Here is a 21,259-nt window from a genome sequence, read left to right as displayed (position 1 = left end):
TCCCGAGTGGATACCTGTAGAGGTCGGACATTTATGCGGTTAAAAAAAAATCTCTTCTCTTCCAGATCTAGATTTGAAGAAAAAGATTATGAAACATGTATGCGATTTGATCACAACCTGAATTTTAGCATATGTCAATTTCAGCATATAAACTAGATCCTTGTGGTTTTATATTTTTATGCATACATGATTCAGATTAAAAGTATTTTAATCTTGTATTCCGCTATGGTATTTAGAAAATAAAATTTTGAAACACACATGCATGCCCCAAACCTCGAATTTCAATACTTCACTCCACAACATCTCATGTTAATAGAGTGGTTGTATTTTTTCAATGCAACCGAACCACTGTATCCAGTCGAGATCAATCAATACCAGAAAAGACTTGCACATCTACAACGATGGAAGACTGCTCGACTTAATATCTATGAAGAGATTTAATTTAATTTTTTTTATTTTAATTATTTATTTACATCCAATGTAAATCCACAATTAATGGATCTACTTTAGAGATCCTTGCTTGGTTGACCAAGATTGGACTTATGGTGCAGTGCAAATGTAGTGAACCTAACACAAAGCTCACCAAAATAGAATTTGATCAACCAGATTGGTCAGATAAGTACAAGATTGATGGGAGGCATTCCGTATATGAGCAACAGTCCTAATTAAGTGACCTCCTTTCTTTAAAACACTTGTCTTAGATACTAATTGGTCAATGTATTCTAAATTGGCTTGACTATGGATTTCCTTTACAACAAATAGTAAGATTGCAACCATCTTCATGTGTATTCATGATACAACCCTACATAAAGGGCTGTGATAATCGATGGTGGTCATCACATGTATCAATGAAAATACCACATGATTATCTCATAATCTTTTGATTTGAGGGTCTCATCGCTTCTCATCCTAGGACAACCTTTCAGCATAATATCCATTATACCAGGACAATCTTATGTCCGAATGATTTTAGATTAATCTAGATTTTGATAAAATAAATTTTATTAGGTTCCATATATATCTCATATTCAACTAAAATAATTTTTATTTATTAGGGGTTTTTATTTCACATCTCATATGAAAAATTAAGCTCCTTTATGATTTAGGTGTCTAGATTGATCATTTTAATTAATGACTTGATTAATTAATCAACTTATGAAATCTAAAATCAACTTTTTTTTTCATGCACAAAGAAAATCTTGATATGAGGGTCTCATCTTTTCTCATCCTAAGATAACCTTTTAGCATAACATCCATTATGCTAGAGCAATCTTATATCAGGATAATTAAAGACTAACCCTAAATCTTCAACCTGACTTTGATATCACTTGAAGGATCTCTTAGATTCTTCACATGTATTTTAATTAATCTCATTGATTAAAATCTATTTTATATGATCTAATTAATTATATTAATAGCAAAGGTAGAGATGAAAAGATCTGATCTAATCATGTAAGCATAGCAGAATAAAATAATCTACCTAACCTTCATGTGAAAAAAAAAATCAAGATCTTTATGTACATATGAGAAAAGAAATAGAATGAAAAGAAAATGATTTTCTTTGATACCTTTGCATGGGTAGAAGAATACCACAACTGATAATCATGGATTTGTTCTTTTTTTTACAGCCACACAAGTGTCTGACCTCTACAGGCATCCACATGAAGATAAGGGCTGATCAGCAACCTTCTTGATTCCTCGGGGTGCTAGCTTTTTTGCAGAATCTTTGCTTGATGGAAGAATCTTTTCAACACCTTGAGAATAGCAGTAGGACTTGGGCTTCTTTGAGATCTCTTTTTGTTGAAATCTAATTTTAGCAATAACTAGGAAGAGAGAGACTCCCAGGGCCTGAAGAAGAGAGGAGGAAGAGGAGGGGGGTGGCACCTAGAAGCAAGGAGACCCTGTGGGGCGTGGAACTCTATGAGATTAAGGGGTTTAGCCACTTATTTATAGGCATAAAACCCTAAGAAGACATCCAAGAAACTTTAGAAATAAATCATTCTTACTGTCCCACCTAAATCAGCCAACAATTTGCCAAAATTGGCTTGGGTGGCTAGGGTTTCACAAACCCTAGAGGTTGCACCCATAACCTGCTTTAGTTGCTCTATAGTGTGGTGCCTAGGATTTCATTCAAGAAATCCTAGGGTATGGATCATATAGACTGGTCAAAGACTAAGTCAAAAATCAATTAGGCTAGGCCCAGATGTCACACGCTAGATGCATCCAAACCCACTTGGTTGCATGTGACCTAAGCCTAATTTGATCTAAGCCTTGATCCAAATTCAATTAAACTGAATCTCTATTTGAATTTAACTTGAATTTAGCCATAATTAATTTGATCCAATCAAATTAAGATATGTAATATTTGCACATTAGTCCTTAATTCTTTTGCTAATCTTTAGCAATTAAGTCATTACTTTTTGTAATAATTACAAGTTAGTCCAATTATCAATAACATTGATAATTTAGATTTCAACCATCTGATCAGTATCATACTTCTTATGTGTATGATCCCATAAGTTTTATTCTGTCTGGTAATGAGTCATATTATGATCTCTATCACAATATTATTGAAACTCTTTTCAATGGATTAAAATCCTTCTAATTCTTTCCATTTAAGAATCATTCGATCATCTATCTGATTCTTTATGGGCCCCACAATCCACTACTAACACTGATAGTATATGGTGATAAGCTAGCAAAATGAAATAGGAAGAACCTCTAGGTATAGTTATTGTGCGATACAGTCCTTTTATCAGGGTTTTGACTACATAGAGGTTATAAATAACTTGTCAAACTATAATATCTATCATATGTAAAATTTACTTGACGTGAGTTCTCGATGTGAAGTATGTGAAATTTTTTTTCATTATTCACTCTATCCTAAACAAGATCTTCTGAAGTCAATCTCACAAACTACAAAGGACCATCTTTCTTATCTACCAAGGATGATAGATTTCATCTTGATGCATACCTACTGCTATATTGAACCTACTATAGCCAACATACAGTGTATGGATCTATATAGATAGGGATCGAGTTTATATGCAGTCAAACTATAGCAATCTCACTATGAACAGTCGAGGTATCTCAGGTCTAAGGACTAGTCACACTATTGTAGTATCGAATAAGTTTTTGACGAGTGGGTAGTCATTCAAATAGCTTCTTGTAATGGTCATGCTCGATATCTTTGTTCTCTAACAAATACCTATACTCTCTTCAGTGTCTCGATACTATAGACTTGAGACTCATCTATCCTAAAAAAAGTAATTAGTATAGTGATCAGATCAATCACCGCTCTCATGATTATCTTTTGATCGAAAATATTTAAGAATTAATTATCAATGATACATGCATCAAATTTTCAACTCTTGAGAATATATGTGTTATTATCCTGTTAATTCTTTAGATGATTTATGGACATAAAATTACAATATGAATGAAAAAATAATCTAATTTTATTAATTTTAAAAGTATAATTACAAAAATATATCCCTAGAATGTTTACAAGTACCGGCTTAATTGGCTTTTAGGGCATATGTTTAACAATTTGATAAAATCATATTGATCAGATCAATCGAGATATGGGATAGTATTGCTTGATCAACCTTGTTCTATCTTGTTAATTTCTTTCTTCTCTAGCATCCTCTTTCTACTTGATTTATAAATCCAATGAAATATTTTGAGCCCTATTACTTTGAATCTAAATGGACTTAGTAGAAAGACTTTAAACCATCTATATTTTAGTCAGATCTTGATCGGATGAATTTAGATGACCAGATCAACCTGAACTATTAGATGCAACAACCTATAAATTCTATCTTTCCATAATTATCCATACCATTTCTAATTATTAGATTCAATTTTATGTAGTGGTGTTGTCATCTCGATAAGAAGATATTTAATAATGTAATAATGCGACATGATCTATTAACTTAAGATGTTGAAAAGAAATTCTAGAATTATTTAAATTTATCATAATATGTATGAGGTAAGAAATGCTTCACTTTTTTTTAGATTTATCAGTATATTATAAAATATTTTTTATATTGAGTTATTCATGATTTATGATTTGATGCATGGTATTTTGAATTATCGAATATATCATTTTACATAATATTAAATGATCTATTAGTGAATGTTTGATATAAATTGTTCGATTGATTTTAATATCGTATGATTTATGAATCTATTGATTTTTAAAATATGAAATATATTTTTAAGAAATTAAGGTGTTTTGATTTGAGATGGATTGACTCACAATTGGACTTTATTTTTGATACTCTGTCGGTGAAGATTATGTGTTGATACTTTGATATTTTGCTACGAAAGTTGTGCACTAGTATTTTAATATCTTGCTAATAAGGGTTATGCATTAGTACTTTGATATCCTATTAGTAAAAATTATGCACTGATATTTTTATACCCTGCTAGTAAAGATTATTTGTTGGTACTTTGATATGTTGTCAATGGAGATTTTGGGCTGATATTTCAATACTCTGCCACTGATGGTTGTGTGCTGATATTTTATATCTTGTCATTGGAGATTATATAGTGGTACTTCGATTGAGTTCATTGCCATTGAGATGATTGTGATATTTTGAAAAATCGATTTATAAGCAAAAAAAATTTGATAAACTAAATTCATATGGATCTTATAGTATATTTTGAATTGATACATCTTGTATGCTAATTTTTGGTATATTATTATTACAAACTTATTTAACTAAAGTATTTATTACCTACTGGGCTGTCTAGCTTATTACTTCATATTTTACTATTTTTATAGATTTAGAGATCTAGCATGATTTGGAGATTTATAATAGAAGAGTGATTAGAAACAAAATTAAAAATCTTTATTTTATATTAAGATTCATGAAAGTTTGATGTAAGACTATAAAATATCATTTGTAAGATATTTGATATAGTCATTTAAATTAAGTTTGAACATTAGCTTATTGATTATTCATCCTACTATAACTTTATGATATCATGATGAGATGTTTTGTATGTTTTTGGGGATAGTTCTCCATGAATATATGGTGGTTACTATGACCCCTGGCTCGCAATCTCAGGTTGGGAGCGTGACTATTAATATAGTATCACAGCATAACTGGATGAATAATTACATATAGAATTAGATATATGATGAGTGTAGGTGGGTAGATACTAGAGATATTTGGATAGTAACTTATGTTGATTGTGATATGACTTAAAAACCTAAATTTGATATCAATATGTTAATAGATTTGAATTAGAGTACACAGTGAAAGTATTGTGGTCTGAATTATTTTTCAACTGATCAAAATAATAATTTCATTTGAAAAGTATTACGATGAAAGACTTATTTTTAGAATTAGAGGATGACTTAAGGTAGAAGTAATTCTAAATTTTTAAAGACTTCGGTAAGAAAAAATTTAAGAAAAAAATTTTTTTTAGAGGAAAGAATGTAATATCCTAGCCGCAATTGGGCTAAATTGGAATTGGGCTCGATCCATTCAGCCAGCTTGGCTGCTAGAAAGGAGCCCAAAGAAACTTCACATGAATTTTAAAGTAGGCAAAAAAAAGAAACAAAACAAAGAAGAAGAAGACTCCTATTGGGAGTCTCCTTCTCCCTCTCAATTTCATCAAAGGAAAGCCGATTTTAAATGGGAATCAGTCTCTGTCCACTCTATTTAATGAGCTCTCGCCCTCCACCCTTGGATATCATACCTATGATGCTGGAGATCATCGACAACTTTCCCTTCTCTCTTTTTTTTTTTGTAGAACCTTAATTAAGACCATGCTCATCTAAAATTGCACTCAAGCACTATCAGGAAGCCAGTAGAAGGCCAAGATCTTTTAGTAGAACTTTTATCCCATCTTCCTCAACACTTAAAGCTTCGATTTCAGCTGGCTATCACCAGATTTTGGGTTGGAAAGAAAGGCCCTGTTCCAACTTCATTTTCTCCTTTTCTTCATCAACTTTTGTTGATTTTTTTGATATCAATTGTCACCATCGACCATCAATTAGGGAGACTTCAACCACACCACCATGGCCTAACCAGCATCGGCCATAGCCATGATTGATGGGAGGTCTTATAGTTTGGAAAAACAGAGGAACATGAGTCCCCTATTTTGCTAAAAGAAAAAAAAAGAGAGAGAAAGAAAGAAAAGAAGAAGAAAAAAATAGGAGAGAGTCTCTCTCTTCCTTCTCTCCCTTCTCTCTCTTCACTTGCTTCTCCTATTTTCTCTCTCTAGAATTATTTCTCTCTCTACTTTCTCTATGAAGTTTTTTTTCTTTGAGACTAATCCAATAAAGAGATTTTTTTTCAATGATTTTAATTTGATATTAGTGAAGAGAGTCCTAATCCATGGTCGGTGGGTAGCATGCTAGCACCCACTTTGATTAAATCGGATACTAGTAGATTCGATCATCTATCATTTTTATTGGGCTATTTGTATACTAGTTTAATCATAATTGGATGAAATTATTTTGATCGGATTGATCGGGATGTTGGGCAATATTGCTTGATCAGTCTTGTCCCACCTTATTAATTTCTCTTCTTTGACATTTGCTTCACTTGATTTATGAATCCAATGAAGTATTCTAAGCCCTACTATTATGAATCTAAGTTGACCTGGTAGAGAGACTTCGAACCATCTATATTCTAATTTGATTTTGATCGAATGAAATTAGATGACCAAATCGATCCAGACCGTTAGATATGGTAACTCAAAAATCTTATCTTTTCATACCAAGATTCTAGCATTGGAGATACTGTGACATGATTTATTAATAAAAAATTTAAAAAAAAAAATTAAAATTATTTGGATTTATGGGAGTACATATGAGATAAGTAATGCTTCATTTTTTTAAATTTATCAATAAATTATTAAATATTTTTTATACTAAATTATTCATTATTTATGGATTTGATGCATAGTTTGACTTACCGAATATGTCCTTTTTCAAAATATTAAATGATTTATTATCGAATATATTGAATTTGATATGAATTGTCCGATTGATTTCAATATCGTATGGTTTATGAATTTTTCGATTCAGAATATAAAATATGTTTTCGAGAAAGATATTTTGATTTTAGATAGATTTTGACTTGTAGTCGGACTCTATTTTTGATATCCTTCCATGGGGGTTGTTCAGTGGTACTTTGATACCTTGATAGTGGGATTATGTACTGATATTTTGATATCCTGTCAGTGGAGATTATGTGCTCGTATTTTGATACTCTACAGTGGGGACTATTCGCTAATATTTTGATTTCCTATTAGTGGGGATTGCTCATTGGTATTTTGATATCTTGCTAGTAGGGATTGTGTGCTGGTACCTCGATACTGTATCAGTGAGAGCTGTACGCTGATACTTTAATATCCTGCCATTGAGGATTATGCAGTGACACTTTGATTAAGTTTAATGCTATTGAGACAATCATAATGTTTTAAATAAATCGATTTATAAACGAAAAAGAATTTTAATAAAATTGAATTTGCATAGATCTTACTGTATATTTTGAATTGATACACCTTACATACTTGTTTTTAGTAATTATTATTATTGAATTTATTTAGTTAAAATGTTCATTGCTTATTGAGAGTAAATCATTGCAACATTGATACCAGATCAAACTTGTAACAAGCTAATAAAAATGCTTGCATTTCATCGATTGCCGCTTATTTCACCGATTCCTGTAATAATACCCCACACTGCCCCACCGATTTCCGATTTTTGATTGGTTGTTAGAAGTTTGACATGGTATCACCATTGCAACGAATATTTACTCACTTATTGGACTGTCTAGCTTATTACTCTATATTTTATTATTTTTACAGATTTCAAAAAAATAGCATTAGAAATTTATAATGGGAGAGCGATTAGCAGAATTAGAAATCTTTATTTTAAATGAGGATTCATTGAAGTTTAATGTAAGACTATGAAATATTATTTGTAAGATATTTGATACAGATATTTAAATCAAATTTGAATGTAATCTTGTGGAACATCCATTCTATTGTGGCTTAATAATATCATGATGAGATGCTTTGTATACTTGTAGAGAGAGTCCTTTATGGATATGCGGCAGTTGTCATGTCCCTTGGCTCGCGATCTCTAATTAGGGAGTGATGGTTTTCATCCACAAAATAAGTCACTTCTAGCCTTTTAGCATTAAACAACAAAGATCAGTTTCCATTCCCCATCGGTTGTTCCTTGGTTTTCCAATCACCGAAGGATGGTAAAAATTCTTTCTCCCGATCACCTTAAATTGGCATTGATCACAGATTAGTGAACTAGGAAGCACGGTAGCGGCCACATAAATTTGGGGTTTTAGTCTTGGTTTTCACATCCTAGTTAGTTCAGAACATCGACGATAGGTTTGCAGTTGTGGATTGGCTCGTGAGCCACATCACTCTCAGCCACCGCCAGCAAACCAGAAACAATAATCAGCATTCATGTCAAGCAACCAAACATCATAATGGAGTGTATCAGAGTGGATAGAAGCATGAGCAACCATGCTTTTTAAGACTACAGAAACTGTGTTAGTTATGTCCTATGAGTATTGAATTCACGAACAGATCAATTAAAAATGTGATTCTACTTGATAAGAGAATGACATAAACCCGTATTCCTGTGGGGTACAACAGTCTTTGAGTGGACAAATAGAAAGGTTGCAGAAACCATGATTCCAGTCTTCGAGTGCTTATGTTGGCAAACCAAGACACCTAATAAATAGTATACCAATTTACTTCAACAGGAAATAATTAGAAGCCTGCATCTTTTATATTATTGAAACCCTCTGTGCCTGTTTTTTAGTGGGTTAATATGATGGGAAAGTTGGTCCAGGTTCGTCAACTTTCTCATGGAGCAAACTTCCCCATATTTTTGTGCTTTTCTGCATTGCTAACTTATTTTCCTAAATTATCAATGAGATGAGGGACAGACTTACCCACCTGAGAGATAGATAAATTATTTTTCTATTAGTCAATAAAATAACATTTTAATTTTATTTCTAAGAAAACCACTCCAATAATATAATAATAATCTAATATATATTATAATATTAATATAATATAATGTCATATATCATAATATTATTGCATAAAATATGAATAGTTTTTAGCAATTTATGCAGGAAAATATTAATATAAAAAAATATGGATAACAAATTTTGATGCTATTTTTAATAGCATAAACGAACGTGCATAAAATATTTTTCTATATAAATGATGTTAGGAAAATATTTATTAAAAAAAATAAATTTTTGGATAAGTTTTTTTTTTTTTTCTGCCCAAAAAATGGCCCTTGAGTAAACTAGTTATTCGCATCAAAACCTACATGCCAACCTAACAAATGTATCAAAGTCCAAATGCACCAGCGAGAATAACAGTGGGCGAGCCACCGGTGATTCATGGAAGTGGCAGGAATACCCATGTCAAGCATTTGGCATACCCTACATCAAAAAAAGCACTTGGCATAACACCTGCAAAGATTCAAACACAAAACCTCCCATGGACAGAGGAGGGCTCAACCGCTGATTGACAATCGAGTTTGCCAAATCGATCATACATGAAGAACAGCAAATCACATTTAATTAATCTTAACTGAAAGGGAAATCAGCATATATACCACTCAATTTGAATCATCATAGAATGAACCGCTGTAAACCTTGCACACAATCTTTTAAAATAAAAATCTTCTTCGTATTCTGTAACATGAGATTGGCATTGACTGCAAAACCAGCTGCACATGAACTAGATGGTGAAGATGTTTTCAACATTGGTAGAAGTGCTGGGACTGAAAATTCTACACAATAGCAGATACACCAAGGACCCTAAGCCTCAACCTAATAATTAAGATGGTCATACAACAATCTCTTTCTCAGTCTTCTGCCTGGATAAACTGGGAAGATTGTTGCACCATTTTTGCACAGGATTAAAAACATTATATCTGGGAGAAAAAGAAAAGACTAATAGGTAGCATCTTCCTCATTGTCCACACAAACAGTTGATCACATGCACATCCTGTCAAACATGATATCTGAAATATTCACGATAAGAGAGCAAGACTCAGGAGTATGACATCCCTCCTTTCAGGATATTATTTCAGGGTCAAAATGCAAATGAACTGCAGCAATCTTTTGCATTCCATTTGAGTTCTAAAGCATAAGAAATGTTTAATTTTTTTTTTTTTAAAAAAAACTATGCAGAAAAAGCAGAAACAGTAAATGATATCGTATTTTATTCAGTATTCAAGGGATAAGAACAATCGTGTTAAAGAATTGAAGGAATCTAAAGGGTAGACTGACCTCCAACAAAGTGGAATTCCCACCTTCAAAATTGATCAATCAAAAATATAAGATTGAATTATCAGAACTCCGCTATCATCTTTGGCAAGGTCCCCTGACTCACAAAAAAAAAAAATTTACTATGGCCGAGAACCCAGACAATTCAGTCTTGCCAGCACCTCTATTAGAGGCCTCTGCACAAAGAATCAATTACTGATTTCTCAGCCCTAGATCTCTGTTAACTGATTGGCCACCCTAAGTCCATGCTTTTCTAATTTCTGTAGTTAGAACACAGTTGGAAGTTCTAGTTTAGCAGCAGCCTGGCTCATGCTTTTAAGACCCTTCACATTCTGAGAATCTGCCTGGCTCAACACTACCTGTAACCTTGAGAACTTTTGGTCCAGAATCTGTTAATGCTGATTCCCTGATGGTGTCACCCAGGTTAGAATGGTGAACTTCTCTGTTTTGCACTTTCAGTTTCAATTTCATGGCATCATCATCCATTACCAGCTTTGCATCCCGTGGAGGTCGCCTATCGTTTAATGATGGCAAATGCATAGTTGTTTCATCTGAATGGTGCCTTCGCAATTGTTTAAACACCTGGAAGTAGTAAGGCATGTTTTAATTTCATAGCAAGAGAAGAAAAACCAAGTTGATAATCATGTCTTCAGTTTACTCTAAAAAGAAAAGGGATAACTGCAATATCAATCAACACCACAAAACACGATGGTTGAAAAAACAATATAGATTGCACTGTATACTGACAAAGATGCATAAACACAAGCACACACACACCTACATACACAAGCACTCCCATACAAGCCGCTCATTCAACCTGCACACCTTGTCCTTCGCTGTCATTGCCACACCCCCATCTGTTCCACCCATACAACCAACCCTCCTTGGCAACCACCTACATAACCATTCCATAAGTGTTCAGCTTTATCTTGTGCTTGCAATCTGAACCATGGATCGATCACCCCTCTTAATCCCATGAACCTTTCTTCCTAACCTTCTGCAGTCCTCACTCCTGCTGCTGACACCACTCTAGGTTAACTCTTAGAAGTAGTCGCATGCCAATTGGAACTAGGGACTGGTGAAGGGGTAAATGACAGCCTGCAAAATGCAGGTATAGGGATAAAGGTTGGCTGGGCAAAAATAGTCAGACGCGCATATAGTTGAGGGTGAAAATGTGGGGCAGACGAACAAGAGAGAAGACTGGGGAACTTCAGGTATCTAAAACAAACAAACAATCTTTCAAGTCCAAAATTCAATCTTTGATTTACACAAACAACACCTAAAACCATGGTCTGAAATCCCAGTGGGACATCTCATAGGACACCTAAATGAGCTACTGTCTCAAGTGTCGTAACAAGACTGTCTCGCTATAATCCTAGCATCCCAGTTGGCACATCCTGGGAGACCCTATGTCCCAAGTGCTGGGACAGGGCAGGACAATGGTGCATCCCATTTCATAGGTAAATCGGGATAGCTCCATCCCATGGGGTTTAAAACCTTGCCTAAAACAAAGAGAAAGTGTCGATGTTAGCCTCCTTCAATGCATCATTTATTACCCCAAACAACTGATCTCCAATCTGTAAAGAATTCCTATAAATAGAACATTTGCACAAACTAGGATATATCCAAGAATAGCTTGTAACTCTTGAGAACTCACCATAAAAGTAGGCTGATATAGAGAACTGGAGGTGCAGGAAAAAACACTGAAACATAAGATCTAAACAATGACCTCAATCTATGTCTTTCTAATGACCCATGTTAATTTCGCAATCATAAATCCCGCATGAAGCTACTGACACAATTCACCCAGCTATTTACAACGTCTAAAGAAACTTTGGTTAAATTAGTGAAAGTAAGAACTTGAGGATCAGCATAAGATAAAGAACTATAATAAACTTAACAAGCTACAACTTGAGAAACAATAGCTATGCAAAACTCAAACACAATAGCTATGCAACATGCTCTGTTTTTCAATAAAGTAAAATCTAAATCAAATCCAGCTGATGGTAACAAGTCAGTCATCTGCTCCAGAACATATGATCTATTAGATTAGTTGTACTTCACCTAAATAGAAATATAAAAAGAAAATTTGAACCTAACATCGCACTATGCAGAATTGTGTACACATCACCAAGGTGACAGAACCCACCATGCACATGTACAATTGGACTACCACTCTCATTATGGAAAGGATGCATTACTTACCCACACAACATTCATATACTTTTCTGTGGTGTCAGTGAATATCCACTGCAAATAGAAGCTACAGTTGCCCCCATATATCAGAACAGTCAAAATTTTAGACTTGTTTGTTGTACCACCCGTACTGCTCTATATGGGGTGTATCGTATTGGTCTTGTACCCATATGCTATCTCATATCGTACTAATACTTGATATACTATCTTGTACCGTACTGAACCATGTACCGACACAGTAATAGGATGGTATGGATATGGAGTCTGATATTGAGACTACAAACCTTATTTTAGATGGTCATGTGAAATATCCCATGTGCTTGCTAAGCATACAACAAGGTCAATCTATACTAATTCAACATCATTATTTCGCCAAGATGCTCCCTCTGTCATATGTTTCCCTTAGTTTTTAAGTTGCTTGTTTCCTCAAGTCATGAGCTATCAAGATTTAGCTTTTCCTAGAAAACATAATTTGGTGAGAGGAAGATATTTTGTGATAGCATAAGTGCTCAGAAAAATTGTACTTAAGATTTCCCCAGAATTCTTTCACAATCTTGTATAGTATGATAGTTACAACCATGTGACCTTATCATTGTTATTCAGATATTGAGAATTATTGCCCTTGTAAATTGTAATGCTGCTTACCAGCTCTTGTTTACCATGTAAAAATAACCATAAGGTGTGAAAGCAGTCCAGAAGAAGGCAATGCTAGGGAATATTATAAGCACATAATTGCACTAATCAGCCAAAATACATAGTGACTATAATATACCTGCTTTTCAGGAAGTCTTGGGCTCATCACGTCACTTTCTGTTTTCCTCACTAAGCTCACAGTTGACCTACGTTTGACTCGGAAGATTTCCGAATCAGAATCATCACTGTCATGATGGACTAAAGTAACACTGGAATCAGACTGATAGGCAGCTCTACATTTATTGGGAGGTGGAATTAGTTGGATGGGTCCAGAAGCACTGTGTGAGACATCTCTGGAACGCTTAGTTGGGACTAACTTATCTCTGTTAGAATTAGTGCATCCCTGCATAAAGATGAAAAATTATGTTTCAGAAAAATCAAGATTATCAAGATATTAACATATCGTTTCTCCAAAAGAATAAAAAAGTCTAATATCTTGTAAAAAAAACTGAAGAAAATGCAAATGAACGATCAACTACCATCTTCTTACATTATTGTGCAGGGAGCCATGAAGTACTTCTTGAGATGATGACAAGTTTGATACTGCAGAGGAAGGCATAGAATCCACTGCATCATAATTGAGGCATTCCCTTTGTAAAGAACAATCTAAACCTTGTGAATGGATCTCTGGTTGTTCCTTATTTACATTACTTGCTTTGAATTTTATGTTGCAATATGGCTCATATCCATCTCCTTCAGTAGAAAGGAAAAAGTTTGGTCGCACACACTGGTCATCTTTTAGTTGTTTCTGAAACTCTCCTAATATTCCATCTTCCTGCTCAAACTTCTGAGATACAGTCTCCAATTCCAAAAGGTCCATCCTCAAAAAGACAACACGATTGTGACCGCAAGAACAGCTTTTTATCTCTTTCTCTGTCATTTAAAAATATGAAATAATCAAATCACTCATAAAATCATTTACATACAAACAGAACTCCAAAAAAGAGGATTATTCTAATCTATACCATGATGAATGCAGATAGGCTGTGAATTACAGTTGCACTTGACATAAGATACATAGCAGTCACGTTGGCAAAGACTGCAGGGTACTGTCCCAGGAACATCTGGAGAATAGCGTATGCAAGCTCCTAATTTCATCAGCAACCAGTGAGCAAAGTGCTGGGTTCGCATTAATTGCACAAAGGAAACCTTGACACAGTGTTGAGAGGGAAAATCTTTAACTAATGGAGCAGGATTTGGGGCATCAAGATTGGACGATCTCTTATAAAGAAGCATTGCTTCCTTGCATAGGAGCTCCTCATATGGAAGTAATGGTGTCCTGTTAAGAAGTGCATATCGCTGGCTAGCCACAGACCCAAATGGAAACCAATCACCAACAGCAAAGTTCACTGCCTCCGCGCAATTGAAGCCTAAAGTTTAACCAAAAGAATAGTAAGTTAGAACAATTTGCAAGTACTGATATGATCGCTTGATGCATTTGCATAACTTTGATTTGTTGCATGAAACAATAATGAAGATGAAAATAACATCCCACCATGACTAAAACCAGCATGATATGCTCGAGGAAAGGTTATAATAAACTCTCCAGGTCTCTGTACAGCTCTATAAACAGGAACATGATGCTTTAACAATATATTGGGTGGAAACATGGTTGTCTTTCCAAAAAGTGTGTCAAATACTGCAACATCTCCATTAGTAGATAAGATCTCACGAGCATATACATGTTCCTGAACCACTTTTTCAAAGTTAGAAGCAGCATGACCTGGAACCCCATACCAAGTTTTAGATGCTCCACAATGGTGGTAGCTGATGCTGCCAAAGAATGGTTAAAAAAAAAGTCATTCATCTCACAACATAAAGGGCAGATAAGAAATGATGACAAAGATTCTATAGGTAATTCTTCATACCTATACAGGTAGTGATCTTCCACATGCCAAGCAAACATACTAAAGAGCATGCCAATGTACAACATGGGATCTGTTACACCCTGTAATGAATCACAAAAATTAAAGAAGAGACTTAGAACATGGAGTGATTATTTTCATCGAGTCTGTCTTCAAAAAGTTAAAATGATCATATGCCTACCGGGATAGCTTCCCCCAGCAGTCGCAATACAGAGTTGGGAAGTCGAGAGAACCTCTGAAAACAATAATAAAAAATAATAATCATTAAGTAGCAAAACAACCTCTTTGTCAATGTGCAAAAAACTACCATGTTGGGACATCCTGAAACAATCTACTCAGAAATTAGGCCACAGTTTGTTGGTACTTTGTTCCATTTTATTTCAGCTGAAACAGAAATGCTTGTCTTAATCATGGATTGAGGTATCACATGCCCAGTAGCTTGATGGAATATCACTCAATGGTGCATTCCATATCTTGCCAAACATTTCTTGGTATGTACTGGCATGGCTGCGTGCCAAGCGCTAGCAAACAATCAGTAATGCACTCGTGTACCCGAAAGGCATCGATGCAAACCTTGCCATGAAATATTCTGTTTGCAGCCTGGCACTATGAATCATGATCTCAACGTTCAATAATGCAGAAAAAATTTAAAATATCAAACCAGACAAATTTGGAAAGAAAATAACAATATTTTAAGGTGTACACCACATGTATAGTCTACACTCTATAAACATCATAAATTAGTGTTTCGATTAAATGCATCACAATTCATCTTATTGAAAAACAAACAAAAGACAAAGTACTTTATCATGATCAGCGAATAACTATAGCTAAGGCAATTTATAGCAAATTGGTTTTCAAAGCTTCACTGTCTATCTAAACAATTTTTAGATGACATAATGTGTCTCAGATTAGAGCGCTTTGATTTCCAGCACAACATGCTAGAACAAAGCAAAATGAGTATATACCCATTTCAGCTTTCCCATTTTGTCATATCCGGTGAAGGTTGACATATATCCATTTCAACTCACCATTAGTCAAACAAGAACCCAAATTATTCCCCATGAAATACAAGACTCTTAAGAAAAGAAGAAAATCAACACCTTCAAGTTCCACTTGCTTTTTCCAAGTTGGTCGCTTGGAGAAGATGAGAAGGCGCTACCATCTATGTCGCATGCATACTCCACAGACTGTGTCTTGCCATTAGCAATTTCATGCCAGAAGTCCTCTTCCAAGTACTTCGCTGGTAGGCCTCCAGCACTAAAATAACGTCGAGCAAACACATTGTTTGCCATCTTCTCAAACTCCCTGAATGTATAATTTCTGAAGGAAATGCAAGAAGTCATACAATGTAAACATTAGAAGATCAACAATCATGCTTACACTTAGCTACTTACATTCCACTCATGGAAAAGGTGACTTTGTCCTTTTCATCCCACTTAGCGAGGCGCAGAGGTTGTACTCTAGTAGTGAACTTAAATCCAGCATTTTCCTTCATCAACACAACACCAGCAGGCACAGAAGCATTTAATGGGGAAATGATCTTGCATATGCCTGAAACATGATAGCATTATATCAGCTCCTGGAGTTTCCAAACAGATAAAGGAAAAACAATCATTATGTGAACTTAAAGGAGCAGAGGGAAGAAGAAACAGGTGACAATTTACCGAACTATTCTCCACCAGCTGTCATAACTCTAACTTGACAATGATTAAACTACTTAAAGTCATATCAGAAGGTTGAATTACTACAAGATTAGACCAAATTTGGAGTTTTTGGTTAACCTTCCTATGCATATTTCAAAATTTACTAAGGGCAACCTTGTAAGTTGACGAGGCTTATCTTTTGTTTAATCATCTAAATATTATGAATCAAATTTCACTATAAATGCATGGGTATCTTCATTTTTGTTAGCCATAAATTATGCACATTTAATTTTGTAGTTGAGACCAATGATATCAATGAGAGTGAGCCTTGGCATATTGCTAAGGTTGCTCCATTGTGACCTAAATATCATGGGTGCGAAACATGGAAGCAGCCTGTCCGCATGCAGAGGGTAAAGCTGCATACAACCTGACCCTCCCCAGATCGTATAGTGGTGGGAGTCTAGTGCAATAGGCCACCATTTCGGACCAACAACATCAGTCAAATAGTTGATCTCTTTAAGAAAACACCAAAAGTGTTATACTATTTCAAGAAAAGGGTTGTCTTTAATATCAAATGCGTGAGCTTCCATTACTTGTAACTGGTATGCAGCATTTTCGGCAATGATAGCACCGTGTATCATTCAATTCAATAATAAATAAACAAATAAAAAATAAATAAAATGATTTGGGTCTCTGCTGATATTATCAGTAATATAGTAAGGAAATATTGCACAAATGCGCCCATCTCAATAATCATAAGGGCAAGAAAATGGCCTTATTTAAAAATGATAAACTTTTAAATAGAAGTGAGGTTTTTGTCAAGGAAACATGACGTGAGAAGTCAACCCATATGCCATCATGTCTGATTAGGAAGAAAGAACAATATATTTAATAAAATAAATATCAAAGATGGTTTCTACTACATATTTTCCAATCACTTCATAATGATAATAATTTTATCACATAAGGCTAAATGGAAACTGGAATGTGATTATATACCACTAGTAAGCACAGCGTCAGCTCAGCACATAATTACAAACAAGAGAAACAGAAAACATATGACATACCGAATTTAGATGCTACAGGAGCTATCTTCTGGAGATAAATTAAGGGATCCTCAAACTCCTCCTTCGTAGGATAGAACGCAGGACATTCCGGAATATCATCAATCCAGTCAAAATTTGACATGCCAAAATTTTCTACCTTATGCTTCGAAAAAGCATCCTTCAAAGGAGCACCTAAATGAGAAAATTCATCAGCATTTCTTTGCATTCTTGTACAACATGATGTGGAGGTTTTCAAAGCATCCGCTGTACTTCTAGTCACCATAGTAGTGACATTTTCCCCTTTAGGGGCTATAGACAACTTCAAACGCTGGAGCTGTTTGCATTTCAGAATTTCTAATCCATTTTTAAACTCTCTCGACAAACAAGCCCTTCCTTCAACCTGTCAAAAAAGGAGGGACTAAATGAGATCAAAGTCAAATGAGTCAAATAAATTACCAATATCACCTTATGTTTCTTCTGTAAGAACAATTCATGAAAATGAATAATTGAATTAAAATTTTGCAGCTTTTGTGGTTCCACTTATATGAACTATATTGGCATAAAGTAACAAAACAAATGCAGCTTCTGATGAGGGGAAATCAAGCATATGTGGCTCTAACACCTGAAGGTCAGGAAGGGGGAAGATCTTCACTCGATGGGATCTAGAACTTTCACCTATAGATTGCTTGCTTTCTAAGAGATACGCTTTCACATGTCAATAACTACCAATCCTTTCACATATACAGCCCCAGGTGATGAGGGACAATAGCCAAAAATGATGCACAAAAGCTAGTTTAGTGCCAATCTTGAGGTGTAATGTCATCACCAAAACTTTTAGCCGCAGCATGATAGTACAAGAGGTCCAGTCCAATTACATTCCCAAGTCTTGAGGAGAATTGCAAATGGTGCAATATCCAGTCTTTGGCAAATAATTTATAGGAAAATCCACATCAATAATTTTCTTAGTGCAGTAGAATTTTAGGGCTTGGTAAAGTATCCAACATATCGCACAAGAGCTTCTCCAATGAAACACTGTGATGGTATAACAAAAGTTTACGCATCATTAATTTATAAAACAGTCCTAGAAGAGAACATGATACAGATGCTCTACCTAAAGATTAGCACAAAGTGGTGCAAGAAAGACACAGGCCAAAAATGCGATTCATGGGTATCTAAGAAGTTATAGAGCACCATCAAACTAAAAGACTTGACTAAGAGTCAATCATAAGTTTGTAAGGCAGTTTACGATCATCATCATCATCATCATCATTGACCTGGACCTAGTAATTGCATGGTTCAAACACAAGATCCATCTTTAAAATAACCCATTAAATTTATCAAACAGAAAGTTGATCTTAATTGGAATCTTGGTGAGACCTATCACATGGCTCATATTAGACATCTTGTTTTGCATGTGATGATTGCTGAAAATCATTAAGTGGGGAACCCTGGTCTTTTTAAGGTGTACCACCGTTCCTATGCAGTAGGTTGTGTGCTTATCCTGGAGAAGTCCATCAACATAAGGCTTGTAATACAAAATTGGAATAGCCGCAGCACCAATCTCTCACACCAGAAGGAAGAAAGATAAAGGTCAGTCCTAAATTGGAGTTCTTGCACGGAAACAGGTAATTGATGGCAATTACCGTTTGATCTTACCTTTCCCTAATAAATAATTACATTAATGTTCATCACTTTCACATTGAATTCTTTTATCAACATAACCGGCCAGAATTTAAGATTTTTCAAGAATTAGCAAGGACAGAGCCTGCTTTTGACTTGATCAACACTTGAAACAAATTGTGTAAGAGGATGGAGATCCAGATATAGCACATGTATAAGATCTTTTTGGTAGCAACCTCTCATAGAATTCATCAATCCCCCCTTCCTTCAATGTTCATCATGAACATCGCTCAACCAACCATCTTCCAGCGAAAGAAAAACCATTGCAATCATGGAATGATATCCTCTGACCAGAAGAAATAATCATGCAATGACTGATATTTCAGTTGGATTGACAAAGCTCACCTCTCTCGATTGACGTCTGGTCCGCATCCTCCCTGTGGTCATAATGTTCTCAACCAGAGGAAGTTCTTGCAGCTCTTTATGCCTTAGGCCTCAATCCAGATCACGTACACACACAATCTAGGCAGACCTAAGACTCAAAACCTTCTTAACTCAAAACTCTCTTGCAGCCATTAAGATCTCTGAACTGCGTCCTTTATAGAGCCCCTCCTTGACACACTCCCACTCGAACAAGGATACGTGCCTCTCCTACTTAAAATATAAATCGTTGCAAAGTAGAAATTTTATGAAAAAAAGGAAAGAAGAAAATTTCCTTCCTTTTTGAGTAATCTAAAAGGAAAAAGGAAAAATTTATAACGGTTAACAAATTCATTGGAGACCTCAAGCGCGTACCATCCCGTGCCGATCGCCGATCTCGTGCCGCTCCACCCGCCCAGTTCCAAAACTGAGCCCTCCGGCGAAGCAAAAGAACCCTAGAAATCGATTCCTACCTTCAGAGGCGAAGCAATGGTCGCTCTTCTGGGAGAGAGAGGAAGGCCACATTCCCCATTCAACAACGAATCAAGCCAAGATTCGGAGCTCCCCCTCCGAATCCAAACGAGACGTCCGAGATTCCTCCCATGAAGAAACCGAACCACGGCCGGAGGACACCGGAGAATGGTCCATACCGTCCGCGAACCGCCAGTACTCCGGCCAGCAAAAAGAGTTTCCAGCGGCGGGGAGAGATAGGAGGGAAAGCGGAACGGAGGACGAGCTCGTGCCGCTTGTTTAAAAATATAATAATAATAATAATAATAATAATAATAATAATAATAATAATAATAATAATAATAATAGCAACAGTAGTAATAATAATTATAATTAGAAAAAAAAGAGAAAATGGACAAGCTCGCCGATTCCTCTTCCCGTTTTCCTCACACGCAGGCTAGCGTTCCCACACAAAATCTTCCATTAACCTATTTATTGACAAACTGACACATAAACCCCTCTTTCCTTTCCAAAATTACTGATTAGTGCTTTCCTTCCTCGCAGTTTAATTCCATGGTTCTCTTGGAATAATTAACAACAATAACAACGATAAGGCTAATAATAATAAATGTCCCTTGTTCTTTTGCAAGGAAGAGGACTTCAATTGAAGTCAATTCTAGAATCAAGGAGTTTGGACTTGGTCAATTCAAGATAGACTTAGATTTGTAGATCTTGTGGTGTAGAAGTTTCAGGCATTATTCAATTTTGGCCCCATCATTTTCAACCATTATTCACGTTGGATTAAACTTGACTTGATAATACATTCTTGTATTTTTTATCCAATTCCTAAGAGGTACTTCTTATTGAATTAGATGGTTTCATATATGTAATTTCAAATTATTTTTAAATTAAGTAGCGAAAGTAAATATAGATTAAATATTTTAATCTAAACATGCATTAGATCTGATCTATAAACTATTTAATAACGGATCTATGATATAAATATAATTATATATTTAAAA

The 21,259-nt window shown here is 35.0% G+C and overlaps 1 protein-coding gene across 1 annotated transcript; it reads right to left on the bottom strand.

The window, feature by feature from the left end:
• Positions 1-10,248: 10,248 nt before the first annotated feature.
• Positions 10,249-20,654, bottom strand: LOC105061180 (lysine-specific demethylase JMJ13-like). Its single transcript, XM_073246752.1, has 11 exons — positions 20,163-20,654; positions 17,769-18,147; positions 16,453-16,609; positions 16,159-16,378; positions 15,237-15,290; positions 15,059-15,138; positions 14,686-14,963; positions 14,156-14,560; positions 13,681-14,063; positions 13,270-13,533; positions 10,249-10,883 (listed from the first exon to the last, which is right to left on the bottom strand). The coding sequence occupies exons 1-11, from the start codon at positions 20,310-20,312 to the stop codon at positions 10,617-10,619; spliced, it is 2,637 nt and encodes an 878-aa protein (XP_073102853.1). The 5' UTR covers positions 20,313-20,654; the 3' UTR covers positions 10,249-10,616.
• Between the last annotated feature and the right edge of the window lie 605 nt (positions 20,655-21,259).

Source organism: Elaeis guineensis, chromosome 12 (assembly GCF_000442705.2).
Source record: "Elaeis guineensis isolate ETL-2024a chromosome 12, EG11, whole genome shotgun sequence".
NCBI lineage: Eukaryota > Viridiplantae > Streptophyta > Magnoliopsida > Arecales > Arecaceae > Elaeis > Elaeis guineensis.
The sequence above is the reverse complement of the archived record's forward strand: the minus strand, read 5'-3'. Positions and strand labels throughout refer to the sequence as shown.

What these genes read in the sequence shown, in the direction of transcription:
- LOC105061180 (XM_073246752.1), bottom strand. Translation starts at nt 20,312, where the DNA reads ATGTGGCCTTCCTCTCTCTCCCAGAAGAGCGACCATTGCTTCGCCTCT. An exon ending in TCGGCGATCGGCACGGGATG is followed by an intron (nt 18,148 to 20,162) that starts GTACGCGCTTGA and finishes CTTTTTTGACAG; the next exon opens with GTTGAAGGAAGGGCTTGTTT. An exon ending in TGCTGGGGGAAGCTATCCCG is followed by an intron (nt 15,139 to 15,236) that starts GTAGGCATATGA and finishes GATTCATTACAG; the next exon opens with GGTGTAACAGATCCCATGTT.